Source organism: Catharus ustulatus, chromosome 3 (genome assembly GCF_009819885.2).
Source record: "Catharus ustulatus isolate bCatUst1 chromosome 3, bCatUst1.pri.v2, whole genome shotgun sequence".
Classification (NCBI taxonomy): domain Eukaryota; kingdom Metazoa; phylum Chordata; class Aves; order Passeriformes; family Turdidae; genus Catharus; species Catharus ustulatus.
Window position 1 is genome coordinate 4,694,693 of NC_046223.1, and position 19,040 is coordinate 4,713,732.

At 46.4% G+C, this 19,040-nt stretch overlaps 2 protein-coding genes across 6 annotated transcripts in view; both read left to right on the forward strand.

Moving 5' to 3' along the window:
- PLCB4 (phospholipase C beta 4) overlaps positions 1-5,102 on the forward strand; it is a 190,076-nt gene extending 184,974 nt beyond the window's left edge. For 3 of the 5 annotated variants that reach the window (XM_033054226.2, XM_033054225.2, XM_033054227.2), the window contains 2 exons: positions 494-530; positions 3,195-5,102. In XM_033054226.2, the coding sequence (XP_032910117.1) occupies positions 494-530; positions 3,195-3,283 (126 nt within the window). In that variant the 3' untranslated portion in view covers positions 3,284-5,102. The remainder of the gene's footprint in view (positions 1-493; positions 531-3,194) is intronic. The other 2 variants (XM_033054228.2, XM_033054229.2) reach the window with 1 other exon arrangement.
- A 3,626-nt stretch (positions 5,103-8,728) lies between these two features.
- On the forward strand, positions 8,729-18,774 carry LAMP5 (lysosomal associated membrane protein family member 5). The gene is made up of 6 exons (XM_033053653.2): positions 8,729-8,929; positions 9,179-9,351; positions 9,540-9,671; positions 9,751-9,856; positions 11,265-11,453; positions 17,515-18,774. Exons 1-6 carry the CDS (start codon positions 8,890-8,892, stop codon positions 17,691-17,693), a joined length of 819 nt encoding a protein of 272 aa, XP_032909544.1. The 5' UTR covers positions 8,729-8,889; the 3' UTR covers positions 17,694-18,774.
- Positions 18,775-19,040: the final 266 nt, after the last annotated feature.

Consider the following 19,040-nt stretch of genomic DNA (forward strand, 5'->3'; position numbering starts at 1 on the left):
ATGGAATAAGCTCCTCAGTGTGCTGGTTATCACTTCTCTGTGGGCATGTCCTTAACAGGGGTTGTCCTTAACAACTAACTCACTCTAATTTGATCCATCAGAGCAGATATTTCCATACATTTTGTTTGGACCATTTCCTTGTCACCCCAAAAGTGCATCAGTGCAACCCCCAGCTGGCTCTGGTATCACTGTTATATATACTGATGTATGAAAGTTAGTTGGATCCAGGTGGTATTTGTTTAATGAGGATTTTGAAACACTTTTTTTGCCCTGATCAAACAAGGCAAGAAAATTTTCATACAAATATATAGTGGAGAAAAGTGGAATTATGGGTGGAAACAGCTTTCAGTACAAACTGTTACGAATTTAAATTTGTTTTGTTTTATGTATGTTTTTCCTGCATTAATTTTTCAATCTCACTTCAGTTTTCATTCATTTAATTTGCTTCTTGTTGTATTACTCGATTTTGACATTTTTATTTTTGTACAAACAGCTTTTGAAATCCTGTCATGCAGTGTCTCAAACACAAGGTAGGATGGACGTATAATAAGCAAACTATTATTTCAGTGTGCTTTCCTTCTAAATTAAATCATTATTGTTGGAGCCCTCCTTGTAAATGCAACTATTGGGAAGTGCCATTGACATAGTGAGCACAGTGTTAATCTTGTTTGCACTCAGATATTTGAGCCTGACACAATATTAACAGTATTTTGTGCTTTAGCATCTGAAATTCAGATGAATATGAACAGTGATGCGCAGAGGAAATATTTAGAGATTAACTTGTACATTAGCTGCTGTTACTGGAGGATCTGCTTAGAATTCTAAATTGTATCTGTAAGAGTGTCTATTGATCTAAGAAAAGTATTTTAGTGTTAACACACACATGATTAACTGCTAATGCTGATAGTCAGACAAAGGGTATCCACATATCTTAGTATGGTAATAAAATAAGTAATTCCACACTAAGAATAGCCAAATATAGAATAGATGGCTGGAAATAGCTTCCTAGTGCTGTGGAAGAGCACTTTAAAATTCACTTCAAATTCCAGCATGTTACAAGCTCTGGCAATTACACTTTATGATGTGGCTGTGCTGCTGTGGCTTCCTAAATAATCACTACTCCAAGAAATCTCTATTAACCCCTGTTCTTCCAAGGGAAGGAGCTGCACTGGGCTGGAACATCCCCTTGTACAGCACTGACTGATGTGAATTACTCCCTTGAACTGATAATATCTTGCACTACTGACAGCACCACTGTAACATTTATTTATGGATGCATAATAATGAAAAAAAACTCCCAACCTAGGGAAAAAATATTTTTCTTTTACTGTATGTGTTTCCTAGCTTATGTGAGATCTCAGTAGAGAGGACCCAGAAAGCAGAGTCCCTTGGCTGCCCCTGACTCCATGGATCCATTGCAGGTTCCAGAGGGTTGTTCTGCTGTGCTGGTGTGTTCACATCAGAATGCATTCTCTGACCCAGCCTCAGAATGGCACAAATGAGATCCTGCTCCTCTGCTAGATGCTAATGTGGTCTTTGAAGCCAGGTTCTCTAAAAGAATTCTGTACACAATACACTGGGACACAGAATATTTATAGGACACTCTGTGCCTGTAGTCAAGTCACAAGCCTGAAACGTGAAATGTGTGAGTCACTAAGAAAAAAACATAGGGTTTTGTTTTATTTGGATGTTTCATTTCACACACAGGCAAAATCCAGCCAACATTTCAGAAGAGGTTGTCCATGTTGATTTATTTATTATGTTTCCATATTTTCATGTTAAAATTGTTTCTTCATTACTTTCAAGCTTTTAAGTCATTTAAATGGAGAACGTCAATTAATTTTTAATCATATTTATGACGGTTGCTTTGCTGTTATCATAATTACTTTTTCCCCCAAGAAGATGATGACGATAATTAAGCAAGTGCAGGGCTAGATTTTTCAAGAAGGCAGGTATGTCACATCTGCATAAATCTACATTTACCTTGAAAGGGAATAGAGGTACACCCTCATTACTTTATGTATGCAAATGTGTGTTTGCACATCCAGAATAGGTGACTCCTTAAGTAGCAGCTAGGGGAACATAGTTTATATAAATCAAATCCGCTAACCATTATTCCTGGCATGTTGGATATACAGCTGTTATATCAAAGCAAATAGCTGCTTGGATTGTCTCTACCTAAAACTTGTCCTAATGCTCCCGAGTTTGATTGTATAGATGGGTTCGATTACCCTCTGGCTCAATTTATTCAGGGTCCTTGGGGTATGGATTTAAATAATTTCCCAGATTAAGAATCCCCAGGGAAAATGGAGATGCTGACTCTCAGTTCCTTTAAACTACAGAGTTTCGAACCAAAACACGGTAACAGGAGGAGAGAGTGTGGCTGTGTGTGTGTCTGAGAGAGAGAGGAAGGGAATTTAAAAAGTGCCCTCTGAGAGGGGATTCCCAAGCCAGCCACCATTTACACACACAGCTTTAACTCTGCCTGCAGAGCCTGAGGCAAGAAGAATTTATAGTGAGGTCTGGCATGTATTTCATTGCTGGATTTTGCATAATGCATTTGGATACAGTTTCAGGTGGATTCAGGGTGCGTAATCCCGTGGAGCACCTAGCAGTATTCTAATTCTGAGGTGAAAAACAGCCCCTCTGTTATCATAAGGATCTCCAGGTCAGGCAAAAAAAATACTAAATTAAAAAGATAGATACTATTCTTTTGAAATACTACTTTAAAAATCTTGCCCACTTCAAGGGAGATGTTACACTCATGGATTTTTATCTTTCCTTTGTAATATAAAGAAGTCCAGATCATAGATTAATTTCAGGCATTAACACATGGCAGTACTCTCACAACAGCAGTAAGAATACATTCCCAGAAACAGTAAATTGGCATCTGCTTAACTTCTTCCCCAAAACGGGGGTTTCTGCATTTTATCACATGCTTCTTTCGAAAGTCAACCCATGACTCCCAGAATAGAATAAAAAACATTTCCTAAGAATTTGTAGATACAAGGATTAAATCTGATTTTGAAAACAGAGTGACATGGGGTGAGGGGACAAGAGGCGTAAAAATAATGCTGTTACCTATCTCTTCAGTGTGTTTTGCCTTTGTTTTCACTCAGACACTCATGTAAAATGTGCTTCATTGGGAGCAAAAGGTCTAATGCAATACTTTATGCGGTTATTTTGGATTGCAGGCAAAGGAGATGCAGCAGATGGTGAAGCTGGAAGCAGAGATGGATCGCAGGCCAGCAACAGTGGTTTAAAGCCTCAACAAGCAAATTGAAGTTGGAGAGCACAGCATCCTTAAAATGAGAGCAAAATTCAAAATAACATTGCTGAGGTTGAAGAGTGGGCTTTTGTTTTGATTTGGTTTTGGCAGGGGTTTGTCTTGGGTTTTTTTGTTCTTATCAAGTGTAGCTACGGACCACCAAGTCTTAAGGTTTGCATTGTTTCTTTTATAACACTGGGCACTGAATTTCCATAAGAATTCCCTTTGTTCAGAAAAACCCCAACATGAAGATTAAGAGAGTTTTTTAAACCCCAGCCCGTTTTCCTTTCTGTATCTCACCAGGCACCTTGCCTGCGTCAGAATCACACAATCCAGAGCCTCGAAACACAGGAGATACCTTTAACATCATCTCAGATGGCAACAAAGCTGTAGTTCGAGTCATTTCCCATTTGTGTTCTCATGTGTGATGTGCTGTGCAGAAACCCCACGCTGCCAGACCCCGCTATGCCGCGCCTTGTCAGATGCTCGGCACCTGATGTCCCTGAGCCCACTGAACTGGACTTTATGCCAAATAATAATTAGGATAGTTCGGAGTTGAGTTTGGGTGATTTTAAATTGTATTTCAAGTGGGGTTTTTTTCAGACAGCAGACAGTTGAAAGGTAACTGTATATTTAAAAGTACAACATGTACAAAGTCATTGGCCAAATTCATCTGCTGCAGCAGTAACTTGACAGGGTATTTCTGCAGCCTAATGATGTCATTCACAAGTGCCATATCAACTCTTATCAATTCTGAGAGGAGCCAGTATCCTGTAGAAGTTACTGCAGTGGATAACCTGAGGGAAATACAGTGTATTCGTGCCAAAACTGATCAGTGCTCTAAGGAATTACGTATTAGGCACTTTAAGAAAAGTTTACATCCCTACATTGCTTGTATAGAAATTGCATTTGATCCTGTTGCTGCAGATCCCAGATACTACAGTTCATTGTAACTTAAAAGATTGTTTAAATGGCTTTTGGCAAAAAGTTTGTAACTGTGAAAATGTAAAGACTATTTATACACTTGGGAAACACAACATTGTAGAAAATCACATACATGTTGCTACGTGATAAAATTAGTGAACAGAAATGCTAAGAGTATGTTTGCATGTGATACAAATGCTACTAAGGCTGTAATGCCTACTATATGACCACAGTCATGCTACTAGCTGGTAAATACTGAGTAAATGTATGGCACAGAATATTGTTTGATTAATTACAAAGACTTTTAGCATTACAAGGTCTCTATATATATATGTGTGTATATTAATTACGTGGGCATTCTTGATACTTGTAGTAAAAGAGAAGTACATAACTAATTTAATTTTACACAGAAGTATTTATGCAGATTTTCAGAATTTCATATCAGGAATAACCTTTTTATGTCCATTAGATATAAAAACAATTTGCTAATGTGTTAATTTGCATGTTTCCAGAGCTTGCTGTAGTTATATTGCAAAACAGTGCATGTAAGCATTCAGCTTGGAATTTGTCCATGCTGCCAATTCAGAGATGACTGCATGGAAAACTGGTAGTTTAGAACAAATCAGATTTCTGATTTCAATGTACTAAGCACCAATTACTTTGTTGTATATGCTTGTACAAACAAATTCTACGTATTCCTATAAACAAAATAAACGAAGAGAGATAATTATGTTATTGTCAGTCCTGAGATGAAACTTTCAACTTCTCTAATAAAAACCTTAAAAATTCAAATCCTTTAGTTTTGACTGCAGTGAATTTCAGGGTGGTGGTATTATCAATTGCAGATTTTTAGCAAGTTGTATTTCCTGTAAAAATGTGTAGAGTGTAAATATATTTCTATCACAGCTTATTTAGTCAAAGGAGTCTTTTTTTTTATTATTATTATTTTATGTATGTGATAGAAGCATTGTGCAGCACTAGAGAACTGCCCCGGTGGAGTGTAGCAGCACAACGTGGAAATGCAGCAACCTGAGTGCAGTGTAGCAGCAACCGAGACAGAGGTCAGTGAATCTGTAGGTGGTTAAAGCAAGGTTTAAGCAGACTTGTGATGCCTATTCAGAATTCCCATTCTGATGCCGCAGCCTGTGGAGGTAGCTCATCCTTTATGATCCATAATGTTTTAAAAGACAAGTTGTGTACTGAAAGCAGCTCTCTAAGCTAAGTGCTGGATGGAGCTGAGAGCAGAAGTGTTTTCAGAGCGTGCTGGACAGGATTTTTGTTATGATTTTTCTTTTAATTAAAAAATGTCCTCTAAAACACAGCTGGTGGAGGCAGTGCCGTGAGCTGGAATTTTACACCGTTGCCTACTGCACTGGTTTTTAGCCTGTAAGGAGAAGCAAATGGCAGACCAGGTATGGAAAAAACTGGAGAGTGAAGCATCATAGGCTCAGTTAGAGGTTTCCCTACCTGCTAGAAAAACACTGGGAATGGAGGGCTTGCGTTCAGCCCACGGCGCTCTCTGAGGAAGATCAAACCTGCCGATTTAATTCCTTGGTGAGCATCCCATCCCTCAGGGAAAAACGCAGGTTTTGGAAGGACAGAAAATACTGTGAACAGCCTCTGTCTAAGCCTGTGCTCCCTGCTCAGCCAGGAGCGAGACATCCATCAATTCAGACAGAAAAATGGGCTTCTGTGAAACTGCCGAGTAGGAAACCTCAGCTGCCAGGCTCAGCTCCCCACACTAATACCTATTTCATCCACTGACAACTTAGCATAAAATGCAGGCAGTAATTTGAAATTAAGTGATGAATTTTGTCAGCTAAGTGTTTTGAAATACCGTTTAAGCAGTATTTGATTCAAAAATTATTTGAAGTTTGGCCGCTAATGTAATGAGGTGAGAATTTCCATTGAGATGAAATAGGCTAATCAATTTGAACATTGATACTGAGTTAAAGCAGTTTAAAATGTCATTCCCTGCTGGGGTGATAAATTCCACTTCAGTGAAATTTCATCGAGGGAAGTGGCAGATTTTCCCTTTCTGAATCGCTTCAGATAAATTCAGCTCAGCTGTGATGGGGAGGGTCATGACACCCTGGCCTCATAGGCAGCCTGCTATTCTTTCACTTCCAGTAATTTGGAGGTTGGTCATTAACTTGACTGTGTCCAGGTGGGGGCCTATTTAACCCCTGCACCACCTGAGTGCAGTTAAACTGCATCACCAGAGACTCAAAATACCCTCAGGGGCTAATTTCCTTGCAGATTCCAGGTGCTGTAGTCCAGGGGCTGCCCATAAAACCAGCTGCAAGTGGCAAACATAATTGGATCTAAAGCCCTGTTCCTGCTGGATGTGTCAGTAGTGGTCCCAGAGCTGCAGCCTGGTGGTCACTGTGCTGTGTGCTCCCTTTGAGGAGGCTGGTAAGAGTTGTTATGTCTGCTAGTTATAGGTAGCAAGGGGGATTCAGCCTTCAGAGATACTCAGGCTGTCTCCAAAGCTGGGCCTTAGTAAGGTTTCAGGTGGCCTAGTCTGGAACCGTAAACTGTCCCTGGTCACAGCATTTCAGGGTGGCTGATGCTGCACTGGCTCACTGGGGTGAGACCTTTCTGCTCTGTGTTTTAGAGGTTGCTCAGTGCTAGGAAGGCTTTGGCCTTTCCCTTTTTTTGCCACAGAGAGCAGGATGAACGCATTGCTGCGGGCTGGACGTGGCAATTGTCACTGGAGCTGAAGGTTTTGTTGTTGTGCTGTGCAGCTGGGGGAGAACAGTTCTGTGCTGTGGGACAGCCTTGCCCTCGTCTCCAGCCCAGCTGCTCTCTCCCAGCTGCTCCCTGGACCCTCCTGCACAGGCTGGATGCGGGGGCAGCTGCTCAGGATCGTGTATTTCGGGGCTTAAAAGCTACCTAGAAACCTCCAAAAGGCTGCAAATTAAACAGTGGACCAGAGAAGGAAATAAAGGGTAGTTAAACACTGAGCTCATCAGTGTAGGACCTGAGGAAGCCAGGCACTCAAATCACCACAGAAATACAGCCTATTACAGTCAAAGGTTGTAGTATCTAGAAGATGGTATTTTTTCCCTTTATATAGTCCCCTGAAATTATCCATAGGTTAATTCTGTGTCACAACCAACACAGGTGTGACTCTCCTTGAGGGTGCTGGAGTGGCTTTTTATCATGAAACAGGAGAGAGAGAGGAAATGGTCAGACTATATTTAATATGTACAGAAAGCAGAAAAGGAATTTCAACACTGTAGTTACAAAAACCAGTATGTTTCTTTAGTATCAGCTTTTATTGTTTAAAAAAGCTATTTCCCATCAAGAAAGCCCCTCTGCACATTTGTGCCCTGGCAGAGAAAGGGCAGCTGCCCACAATCAAAACTCACCTTGCAATATCTTCCTTTGCAAAACCTTGGACCGTTTCCTCCAGATGCCTTTTCCTGAACTAGAAATGTGGATCGGCAGAGAATCCAGTAAAGCATTATTCCACAATGCTGCTGTTCCTTTTTTTATCAAAAAGTCATCCTCAGTGTAGGGCTCCTCATTCCCGCTGCTCCTGGGACTGGTGTCGCTGTAAATTGTAAATGTTTGGATGTGCTCCTGGTGCCGGGGTCGAGAGTGGCAGCGCGTTAAAGCTCCAAGAAAGGTCCTGGTGAGAGGCGGGAAGAAATATTTCAACATCTCATCAGCCGGAACAAGGGAGCAGTACAGGGGTCAGCCGCGCTTCCCCCTCAAGGAGCGGCAGCGCAGCCAAGAGCTCCGGACTGGGATCGCCAGCGCCGCCCCTGCCCCGGGCTGAGCGGGAGAGGGAAGGCGCTGAGCTGGCGGGGAGTTGAGGGGCCCCGGGGCGGGCACCCCTCCGTGCTCTCACCCCGCCTCGCAGCTGTCTCGCACCTTTGAACCGGCCAGGGACAAAACCCTGAGTGCCCCGGCTCAGCTGGCACCTGTCCCACGACCTCCTGCCCGCCCCCCCAAAAACGCCGCACACGGGCGGTGTTGTTTCTTGTTTTAAAGCACCCTCTCGGGACTCTTGGGGTTTATGTTACGCTCGTGGTTTGTCACATCTTAGAGCTCAGGTGTGTCGATGGCCATTCACAGAAGGATGCAGGTTTGCTTCTGACCTTGCCACACAAAAATAGCTGCACGTTTCTTCCTAAATTAACACGTGGAGCAGCTGTTCGCCTCCACCGAAATTAGAGATGCTCCGTGAGCAGGAGGCACTGGAATAGGCATCCCCTCTTCCATCCCGCCGGCTTCTCCGGCAGGGACGGGCGACGCAGCCCCCGTGCGAGGGGTTCCCAGCCAGGGCAGCGGGGAGCGCTCGGAGCGAGCCTGGCTCCGCTCGGTCCCTGCGTGGATTCCCCGGCCGCTCCTCCGCGTGCGGCGGGGCGCCGGAGGGGGGAATCCCTTCTTCCCTCCTCCCAGCCCGGCTACGCGTACGCCCCGTCCCTCGGCGTGGGCGCTCCATCAGCTCCGCCGGCATCTCCCCTCCTGCTCCTCCTCCTCCCCGCACACCCACACACTTTCCCCGTCCCTCCTCCCCGCCACTCCGCAGCAGAGTGCTTTTGCAGCCTGTGCGGCTCCTGAGAAAGGAGGTGTGCGGTTTTTTCTTCCCCCGCTCTTTTTTATTTTTATTTCTTTTTTTTCTTTTCTCCGGAGCGGACCTTTCGGAGGAGCAGCCGCGGCCGCACCGGGACCGAGCAGGGAGGATGGCCGGGGGGCTTCTCCCGGGGCTGCTTTTCATCTTGCGTGAGTACCTGGTTGGGGAATCGCGACACGGAGCCCTGTCGCGACGAGGCAGCCGCTGGGACTGACATGGCACCAGTCCCGCATCACGGCCACCGGCTGCCACATCTCCTCCACCTGCTCTGTCGCGACAGGGACGCCCTGTCGCGATAGTGTAGCTTGCTCCAGCGGGCTCGGGGGTGGCGTGGGAGGTTTTTAGGGTGAGCGGCAGAGACTGGGGCTGCCGGCGCTTCAGCCCCGCTGTGCCCGCAGACGCCGCGGCTCGCCTGGCCGCCGAGCAAGAAGTTGAAAACCTCTCCGGGCTCTCCCCTAACCCCGAGAAGGACATCTTCGTGGTGCGGGAAAATCGGACGACGTGTCTCATGGCCGAATTCGCCGCCAAGTTCATCGTCCCCTACGACGTGTGGGCCAGTAATTATGTGGATGTGAGTGGGGGCCGGGGGCGGCCCGGAGGCTCCGGGGATGGCAGGGGAGACACACATACACACATCTGCCGGTACTTTCGGAAAGTCCTGTATCCCCTCCGAGGTTTTCCAGCCGGGGCAGTGGGGGGCCTGTGGGTGCCCGGGGGGACTCGGGGGTTGCCCCGCTGAGCCCCGCTCCCCGCTTGCAGCTGATCACGGAGCAAGCCGATATCCCGCTGTCGCGGGGCGCCGGGATGAAGGGCAAGTGCGGCACGAACGAGTCGGAGCTGGAGCTCTCCTGGCTGGACCAAGCGTACACCCTCAAACTCTCCTTCCTGAAGGTACGGGCTCCCCGCACGCCGGGAGCTGGGGCGGGGGCGCGGCGGCTCCGCGTGGTCCTGACTGGCCCTGTCTCGGCAGGAGGGGCACAACACGTCCCGGGGGCTGGAGGCGTCCTGGAGGCTCAGCCGGATCCAGTTCACCTACGACAGCTCTGAGCGCACCTACTTCAAGGATGCCGTCAGCCGTAAGCGCCCGGGCTCGGGGTTTAACGCGGATCCCGGCGGGCGGGCGAGAGCGGGGCCGGGCTGGGAAGGGAGCACCCCGTGGGCTGCTCGCTAAATGCAGCTCACGGGAAAAAGGAAACCCCAAACCCTCCCAACAAAGCCGGGACCAGCTGCCGGGTTTAAACTGCATATTATATTTTTTCCTCCGTTTTTTTTTTTGTTTTTTTCCCCCCTTGTTTTTAATCACCGCGGTTGCGTGGGAGGGAGAGCCCAACTCTGCCCGTTTGCTGCGCTGCCCGGGCTGTCGTGCGCGACCCAGGGCCGAGGGGGTGGGGCAGGGAGACACCTAGGCTGGAAAAGCTTGTCTCCTTTCCTGTGGGGAGATTTTTTTTGAGGTTGATCCTGATGATGGTTGAATATGTGGGAAAGCAGCGGTTTCCCAAGATAGCGGAGATTGACGTTAGTATCATAGCCCTACACACCTCCGCAGAGAGCAGCCTCCTCTTTTCTCACTGGGTTTCCATTCTTTGGGCTTTAATTTTGTTTATATTTAATTTCGGATGCGTTGTCTTGAATTGAAAAATTAAGTATTGTCATTTGCAAATTGTTCTCCCTCAGGATTTCCAACTCCAGTGAATAGGGCATTTAGAGTTGTTGTCATAAGACATGCTGGGTTTGGGGCTGTTTTTCCCACTGGTGTTCCTATGGTTTGAGTCCCCAAAACACGGAGCTGGCTGTGCCTCATCAGCCCCTGCCCATGCGAAACACTGATTGCCTTTTTGTGCTGCTGGAAGGGAACAAAGGGCTGCAAAAGAGCGGGAGGTGGAAGATAGCCCTCATTTCACCTGGCTCAGCCGCATTCGACCTTCACTTGCAAAACAAGCTTGGTGTGAAGGGAATATGTTTTCTCGTAATTTTTACTTGGATGAAATGGTCACGCTATACTTTCAGCAAAGGCTTTATGGCCTCCCTTGCTTTGTGGTGTGGTTCCCGATAGCACTGCTCCCTCCCACCTGGATTCAGAGCCCAAGTGCAGCCGCAGAAATGGTTGTTTCCCAAATGTAGGGAGTACAGTCACAGTCCTGGGCTGAACTCTGAGTTTCTATGAACAGGAACCATTTCTATGATGCTATGTACTCCAGGCGCTGAGACAGGAGTGGAGCTGGCGGCAGCAGAGCCAGCTCTGCCCTCTGCGGCGCAGTTCCGTGTGCTGGAGCCCTGTGTTCCCGCTTGCAGGAGACAATCCCAGTGTGGGAGCTGCCCTGGCTGTGTGGGGTGTCACACAAAAGCAGGGTCCCACCCTGGGAGGACACTCCAGGAGCAGCACGGCTGCTGCTGCCACATTGCGCCCTGGCCACTTCCCCGCGTGTTCAGTTCATCGCTGTCCCCTCCGTGCTGGGCTCTGACCGGTGTGTGTCCCCTGGGCAGCCGGGAAGTACACGGCCAGCTCGCACCGCCTCTCGGCCCTGGTGACCCCCGCCGGGCACTCCTACGAGTGTCAGGCTCAGCAGACCATCTCCCTCGTCTCCAGCGACCACCAGAAGTCCGTGCAGCTCCTGCTGTCCGAAGTGCGGCTCCAGCCCTTCGACATCCCGGCGGATTTTGTCTTCAGTGAAGGTAAGGAGCAGGCAAAGGCACGTCCGCATCCCCGAGGTGCTGATGCGGCCACAGCCTTTGGGGATGTTGCAATGTACTGAAGGAATTTGGATCCCACCCTTTCCAGAGCAATCTTTCCCTCACTGCAGCCTGTTACCAGTGCTTCCTGCAGTCCCTCCAAGCCCATTCCTTGCCTCTGTGGTCGCCCAAAAGGCTTTACAAATTCAGTCCAGCTACCAAAACATGGGCTATCACTGTATGTACATTGGCTCCCGTAAAGAGTCAGATTGCCAGCAAGCCCCAATGCAGCATCCCTAGGAGCACTGCAAGGTTGAGGCGTCTCCTCTGCAGCACAAAAATGCTTCAGTACAGCCCCAGGGGCTTCTCTGGGCAGCTGCACACTGAGGAAGCTTGAGGCTGCAGTGGCAGGAGACACTGGGGGTGCACATTCCTAGCTCCACTTTGATTAATGCTCATTGTGAGGGTGAAGGAAGCATAACAAGGACTTCAGTGAGGCTCTTCAAGAATCAAACACACAGGATGCCATTCCCATTCTGGGATTCTTTAACATCCATGGTGGATAAAAGAAAACCTGAATTAAAACATGCAGCCTGTATCAAAGGGCTGCACTAGAGTCTGCAGCAATGCTGCTGTGGGACAGGATTCCTGCAGTTTTCGCTTCCTTTACCCCAAGAAGCCCATGATGCTTCTCTTGCCTGGCTCCCCTTTGGCTTCCCATCAGGTTGAACAAGGTAGTGTAATCATGCTCACCTGGACTAGGTAAGAGCAGTCCCATTTCATATTGCTGCCTTAGCACTAAAATTAGTTGAGCCCTTTATTGTAACCAGCTGCAAATGAAATGTGTAATAACCAACACTTCTAATAAAGAGTTAGAAAATGGTGGTATTCAAGCCTAGCATTAAAAACCTGGTGCTTTATTATTTTGCATGTGGGAGATATTTTGAAACACAATAAATGCCCAGCATTGAGCGCAGAGCTGAGTTGTTACACTCACGACTTGCATCCTCTCACGTATGTAGTGAATTTGTGCTGTTGCATGTGGTGGCTCTGGCAGAGCTTTGCCTGGCTGAATTACCCATGGCAAGGCCAGTGTGATACTGAGTAGGTTTTATCCGTGGGCAGGAGTTTTGTGTATAAAAGTAGTGCCACATTTTTCTTAGATTTACAGGGAGAAAAAAGTAGAACTTCGTTTGCTGGATTTTTTTCTCTTTTTTTTGTTGGTGTAGCTTTACCGTCTCTTTCCTCCTGTGGATCCACGATTCCTGCACTCAGGGTTGGGCTGGGCAGACCCTGCAGGCTGAGAACCTCAGGATGTTTAAAATATGCAATCTGTGTCTCTGTGATTCCAAACTTGTGAAGTCCAGGGGCTGTCAGTTAAAACAACCAAACTTGGGGTTCATTGCCAAAGAAATCTACCTGCTGTTTTCATGCTATGCTCATTCTTGTCAGGCAGAAAATTTGTTTCTATTTTGTTTTCTGTTTTTTTGTGGTTTGGTGGGGTTTTTTTCTCCAGCACACAAAGATATGATGTTGGTTTAGCAATCTTTAAACACATGAAGGGAATTCCTCTAGAGGAGGAGTGCATGGCTTCTCTCTTTGTCAAGCTCAGTGGGATTTTCTGTTGCTGTTGTTGTTCTCATTATTCAATTACACTCCTTTTTGTTGAATTCCACTGGAAGTTAACCAGCAGAGAGCACCTGGAGAGGGTGGTCAGAGGTCCTGGGAGGTGATTTATCAGTGGAGCTCCATCCAGGGCTCTGCCACTCTCCCAGCAGCACGTTCCCACCAGCTGAGCTTGTCCTCGGCACACACATGGCAGAACAGGATCCTTTGTGGGGTCTGAGAATCACTGCCAATCTCAGGTTACAGTAATTAGCCTTCTCCTTTTTGCTTCATTAATTTGCCATTAGGTAAAATTCCTATTAATTATGAACAGGCTACAGAACATTTTAAAATATTTTAGAGTGGGGAAAGAGACCTGCTAGAGCAGAAGAATCGCCAGGATGCAGGAGGGTTTGGGGCCCTTTTTCCACAAAGAAATGAGGGAAAGGTGCTTCGTTAGTCCTGACACTGTCCTGGCAGGGGTAGATTAAAAACCTTTTGGGGAATGATTGGGTTGTTTTGGGGGGTTTTTTTAAAGCTTAAATTCACATGCTAAAGTTTTTTTTTTTTTTTTTGAGATATTGCTTCCAACTGTCACAGATCCACATTTATTTATTTATTTATTTACATTTTAATTTTTCAATACAGAAGCAGCAGAATTTTTTTCACTCAGAGTTTGCTAATTTATTTTATTTTTAATAGGGAAAGTGTATGTACATTTTTCAGCTTAGAAGACTAGTAAAATAGGAGCTGGATCAAGAGGGTGTGAGAAAGTTTAAACTGATGAAAGAACCCCAGAGAAACTGTTAGCTCTTTTGGTTTTTATATCTAAAATTTTGACTATAAAGCAATATGATGAAAAATATTAATACAAAGGGATACAATGCTGAGAATCAGGGACTGGGGTCCTGGGGTAGCTCAGAGGGAGCTGAGACCTCCTATTTGAGGGCCACATTTTCTCAAGGGTTCTTTGCACCAAGCTATGCAGACACTTTTAAAAAACGCACCTGGTATTTATTTATTTATTTATTTATACTATTTACTTATAAGCCTATCTCAAAAATCTTGTCATGCCAGACACAGCTGGGCTGTTTTTTTCATTCATTTTTCCACCCATTTCACCCACCGTGCCTTTTGCTGGGTTTTTTTGCCGTGTTTTTTGCCGTGTTTGATCTGCAGAAGGATTCTGGAAGAGGAAAATGGGCTCTTAGGTGGTTTCACAGCCTGGAACTGGAATTGGACGAGCACTCACCATAGAAACCGTGGCACTACGTGAGGGAGGAGGCACAGCACAAAGGAACAGTGAGGAATGTACCTAAACACCTTCTTTGTATCCGTCTGCAGTGGGTGTTCCGTGGGGCATCACCCTGGGAAAGGGCTGACCCCATCGTGTTCAGGATGCAGCAAAGCTCCCAGCATCACCTAAACTTCCTCTGTCCTGCCAGGGACCTTTTGGCTTCCCTGGACTGAGGGTAAACCCCAGTAATTTGGGAAATGCTGAGATCCCTGCAAGCTGGAGTGAAATATGGGGGGCAAATTGACACAAAGAGCTGTTTTCCTTCAGGGTCATTAATTTTAAAATTGTAGCTGTTGCCTGTGCAGTGTTCTTCATTTTTCAAGCATCAACCTACCCATACTTGAGGGGGTTGAATGTCCAAATTTTTGTGCCATGGATTTTGCACAAACCCTTCTCCCTTCCTGTTCCCCCTTTGTCTTTTCCTGTGCTGATGGAGCAGGAATGATATCTGCTGCCTGCCTCCCTGCCTCTCTGCTGTGTTGAGGACCTCAGTGCCTTTGCTTTGAATTCTTGGGGTGAAAAATGCTGCACAAATGTTCAAGTACATTGTTATAAATGTGAAAGTATTTTAATTTGTCATAAAATGAAGTGGTTTAACATTATATTAATGATAAAATAGAGAATTCATCCTCCTAGCAGTCATCACCCAGAGAGCCTCACTTCTGCAGATTTGTTTGTGTTTAACACTTCTCAGTGCCTCTGTGCTGGGCCCCTCCATTTCCCCTACGGTCTCCAAAGAGCCCAGACTTTGGTCGTCTGCTCCAAAAGGAGAAAATGGATGTTTCTGGTGAGGAGAAGGTGTGGGAAGGGCAGTGGCAGCTGCTCTGCCCAGGGAGGTGCAGCAGGTCCAGCTGGGTTTGGGGATGTGCTGCTGGAGACTGACAGCCCTGCTTGATTTTTTGTTTCCTTCCTGTTGGCTTTATATATATATATTATATATATTTATTTTATTTTAATCCTCTTAAAAATAGAATTCTCTTCCTTGGCTGTTTGCAGGAACTGACACCTTTTTGAGTTGTGACACAGACACTTAAACACAGCTGTGGCTTTCTGTGGACCACGGATATCTGGCTGCATCCTCTGATGTATTTTGTGCCTTGCAGCCAGTTTGGTTTTGCAAAATTTGGTGGAATTCAAATGATACAAGCAGGTGCTTTAGAGCTGGGTCTGTTTTCTGCACTGGTGCTTTTAGCTTTGCCTTCTTCACTGGCTGCAGCCCCCCACATCTAGCCCATTCTCCTGCAAATGCTGGAGTGTTCAGGGAAAGGTGCACGGAATACCTGACGCATTTCAGCACAGGGGAATCCTCTCAGCTGGGATTCCAGTAGCTTTCTTTCCATCTTCTCTAGGGTTTAAGCAAAGCCACTTTCAAAGCAAAATCAGTGTCCAGCCACAGTGATCTCCTGCCCACTGGCACCTCGACACACCCTGTGTGCAGCCGTGTGGGGGATGCCCAGGAGCTCCTGGAGCCTGGATCCTTCCCATGGGAATGGCGCTGCTTTGTGCCTGTGGGGGGAGAGGGGTCAGAGCACTGCCCCGCGAGTGGCTTCTCCTGCAGTCAGCTCAGCCTGGGCTTGTGTCCCTGTGAGCTGCTCAGCCCTCAGCATCCTAAACTGGGAACAATTCCACAGAGCACTAGAAACCCAATTTTGGGAGCTAAGGATTTTTTTCCCCCATTCTCCTTACTACAAACAAACAAAACCCCTGCATTGCAGCAATTGCTGAATCGCCTGTACCACAGTCCTGGTGATTAATCACTCCTCTGGTGAAACAGTGAGCAACTGGAACTGAAAAGGACATTCTTTTGTGTTAGACTACATTTCACTTTTGCTTTTTTTTTTGTTTCACCTCATTTACAGCTTGAAATGTTTCCTGATGGCATTGCTGGGAGGAGGCTGCAATCCAGGATGCTGAGAAGCTCCTGGAGGTGCTGGCACTGCTGGAGATGGGTCCCTGCAGTCACCTCCTGCCTAGGCCTGGGGGTCTCTGGGTTTTTCCTGCTCTTTGCCACATGCTGTTAGATTTGTGGAGCATTTGCTCTTTGTGGTTATTGCAGATCTCTGCAATCAGCTGCCTGGGAAACCCATCTGGACAGTCTTTAGCAAGGGGAGGAATTTGTGGTGTCCTTTGTATTCGCTCATCTAACACACAGCCTTTCTATTTTCCCCTTTTTATTTTTTCCTTCAAGTTGTCATTGTTTTCAGCACATTTCTAATACAATGAAGAACACGAGCCAGAGAATTGTCCTTCCTGTATCACGTACCCTTTTTATTTCCCCCCTAGAACTTGCATTTTTCTTCTTTTTAGCCTGGCAGTCTCATCTCAGCAGCATGGGCTCTGCCTGTCCATCAGCATGGAGAAGCAACAATCCTGTGGGGAAAAAAGTGCATCATGATCCTGTCACTCAGGCCTGCAGTAGACTCTGGAAGTGTAAGGGAGCTGAGCCAGGATTACCAGTGTATAGTGTTTCCTGACCCTAGTGGCCTTTCCAAGCTCAATAGAAAAATATTTTCCCATTTTATCACTATTTTCTAGTGGTTTATTAGGCTATAGCAGAGACTCATCAGCCGGAGACAAAAACACTGCCAGGGTTCACATTGCTTCTGTTCCTCCTTTGCATATTTGATGGACAATTTGAGATGCTGGGGTGTTCTTTGACACAGACACCTGTGTGTGCTCTGCCAGGGCTGGTGCCACGGGGAGCTCATGGAGAGGGGGCAGCGATGCTGTGGGACCTCTGCCAACCTTGCAGGTAGAGGGGGAATCTCTGGGTTATATGCAGGGTGAATCTGGGGCAAAATTAAAGATTCAGTGACGCTGAGGCCTCTCTGGACTCTCTATCTGAATAAACAAAGCAGATCTTGAGTCACTCAGGAAACTCAGGCCCTGTTCCCAACAAGGCCATCGATGTGTGGCAGAGAGGGCTGAGTTTATGGGCATGGAAGTCTTTCTGCAGTGTGTGGGCAGGTTTGATAGATATAGCCTCTCCCTCCATCCCTGCCTTGTGACTGATTCCACTTTGCTCCAAAGCAATTGATTTTCTCCCCGGGGCTCTGCTGGCGGCTGCGGCCGCTCCATCGTGCGCAGAGCCGTGACCGGGGAGCCTCCTCAGCTCAGCAGTGCCTCAGCCACGTCCCTTTTCCCTTCTTTCTTCCCCTGCAGAACACAAGTGCCCGGTGGACCAGAGGGAGCAGCTGGAAGAAACCCTGCCCCTGATCCTGGGGCTGATCCTGGGGCTGGTGATTGTGATCACCCTCGGCATTTACCACATCCACCACAAGCTGACGGCCAGCCAGGTGCAGATCCCTCGGGACAGATCTCAATACAAACACATGGGATAGGGAGCAGCACTGAGCAACCCGAGCATTCATCAGGTAGAAAAAGTAAAAGCACTTTTTTCTGTGGGTGAGGAAAGGTTCTGGGGGGCAAGGGATGGTATTCACAGCACCTAATCCTGAATATTTAACGGAGACACTCAGGCTAAGGCTTGGCTTTAACCCAGACTCTGTAAGGAGGCTCAGTGTCTGTAGGTGGTTTGAATACCTTCTTTAAGCAGCTGGACTGATCATCTGGAAACAGAAATGCTTCACATGTCAGTTTCACACTGGGAGCACAACTAGCTTTCTTGTTTCATTAATTTTTTTCCCCTTTTCCCATCTCAAGAGATTGCCTTCCCCTGCATCACCTTTGGAGGATTCGGCCCTTCCTGTCCATGCAGGAAGCAGGGTTGGGAGACAGAGCCATTGCACAGGGTTCATTCAGGCCCTCTAATGAAGGGACTCAAACCACATCCCTAAGTTTGCACTCATGTGAAGAAAAGCATGGAGGCAAATGCAGATGTGCTTTGGGGGGGAAAAAAATTAAAAATTCAAGGTCAGTAACTCCAGTGGAGCAGATCACAGCTGCGGAGCTGACCCCACGTTTGAGACTGAGCGAAGAAAGTTTGTTTTTGCTTCTTGAGACACATCTGAACTAAACTTAGGGGGGGAAAAAAAGGGAAGGAAAAAAAAAAAAGAAAAAAAAGTATTGATACACAAATTATAAAGTGCCGTGCTACTGCAAGTCAACTGAGAAATGCTTCTGGCTGGGCATCCTGCACGTATTGTGATTGTGGTTGCGATGTTACGCTGCTACTTGCAACAGATAATTTTCACACCAAAAAAAAAAAAAAAGATAAAAATAAAACAGTAATGTTAAAGTTACTATGCAGATTATTCAGGTATAATCTAATGTAACAGAAAAAAATGTAAGGGAACCCTTGAAATCTATCCTTAAATGTAGACAATTTTTAAAATTAATTAAAACATGTACATATATAATGCTTGATTTGCCTTCTTAATGTGAGATGATGTAATGCTTTGTACCCACTCCATGATACCAATGGAACTGGAATACAAATACACCATCTGAGTGGATGTCACATGTAGGATTTATTCCAGCAGTGGTTTTACTGCAAAGGGCTTGGTGAAGACATGGTGGTGGTTCAGTAATCTGTGAGTTACTGGTTGTCCCTAATATTCTTCTATCACTTGGTTGTGTTTCCTGTGTTGTGGGCAGTGATGTGTTTTACTCTGGTACCATCCAGTTCCCACTGAATCCTTTGACTCCTCTTGGCTCCAGTGTTACCTCAGCAGGAGTTAGTCCAGGCCTCGTGCCAATTTAAGGCATGGGAAACACTTCCTTCTTCT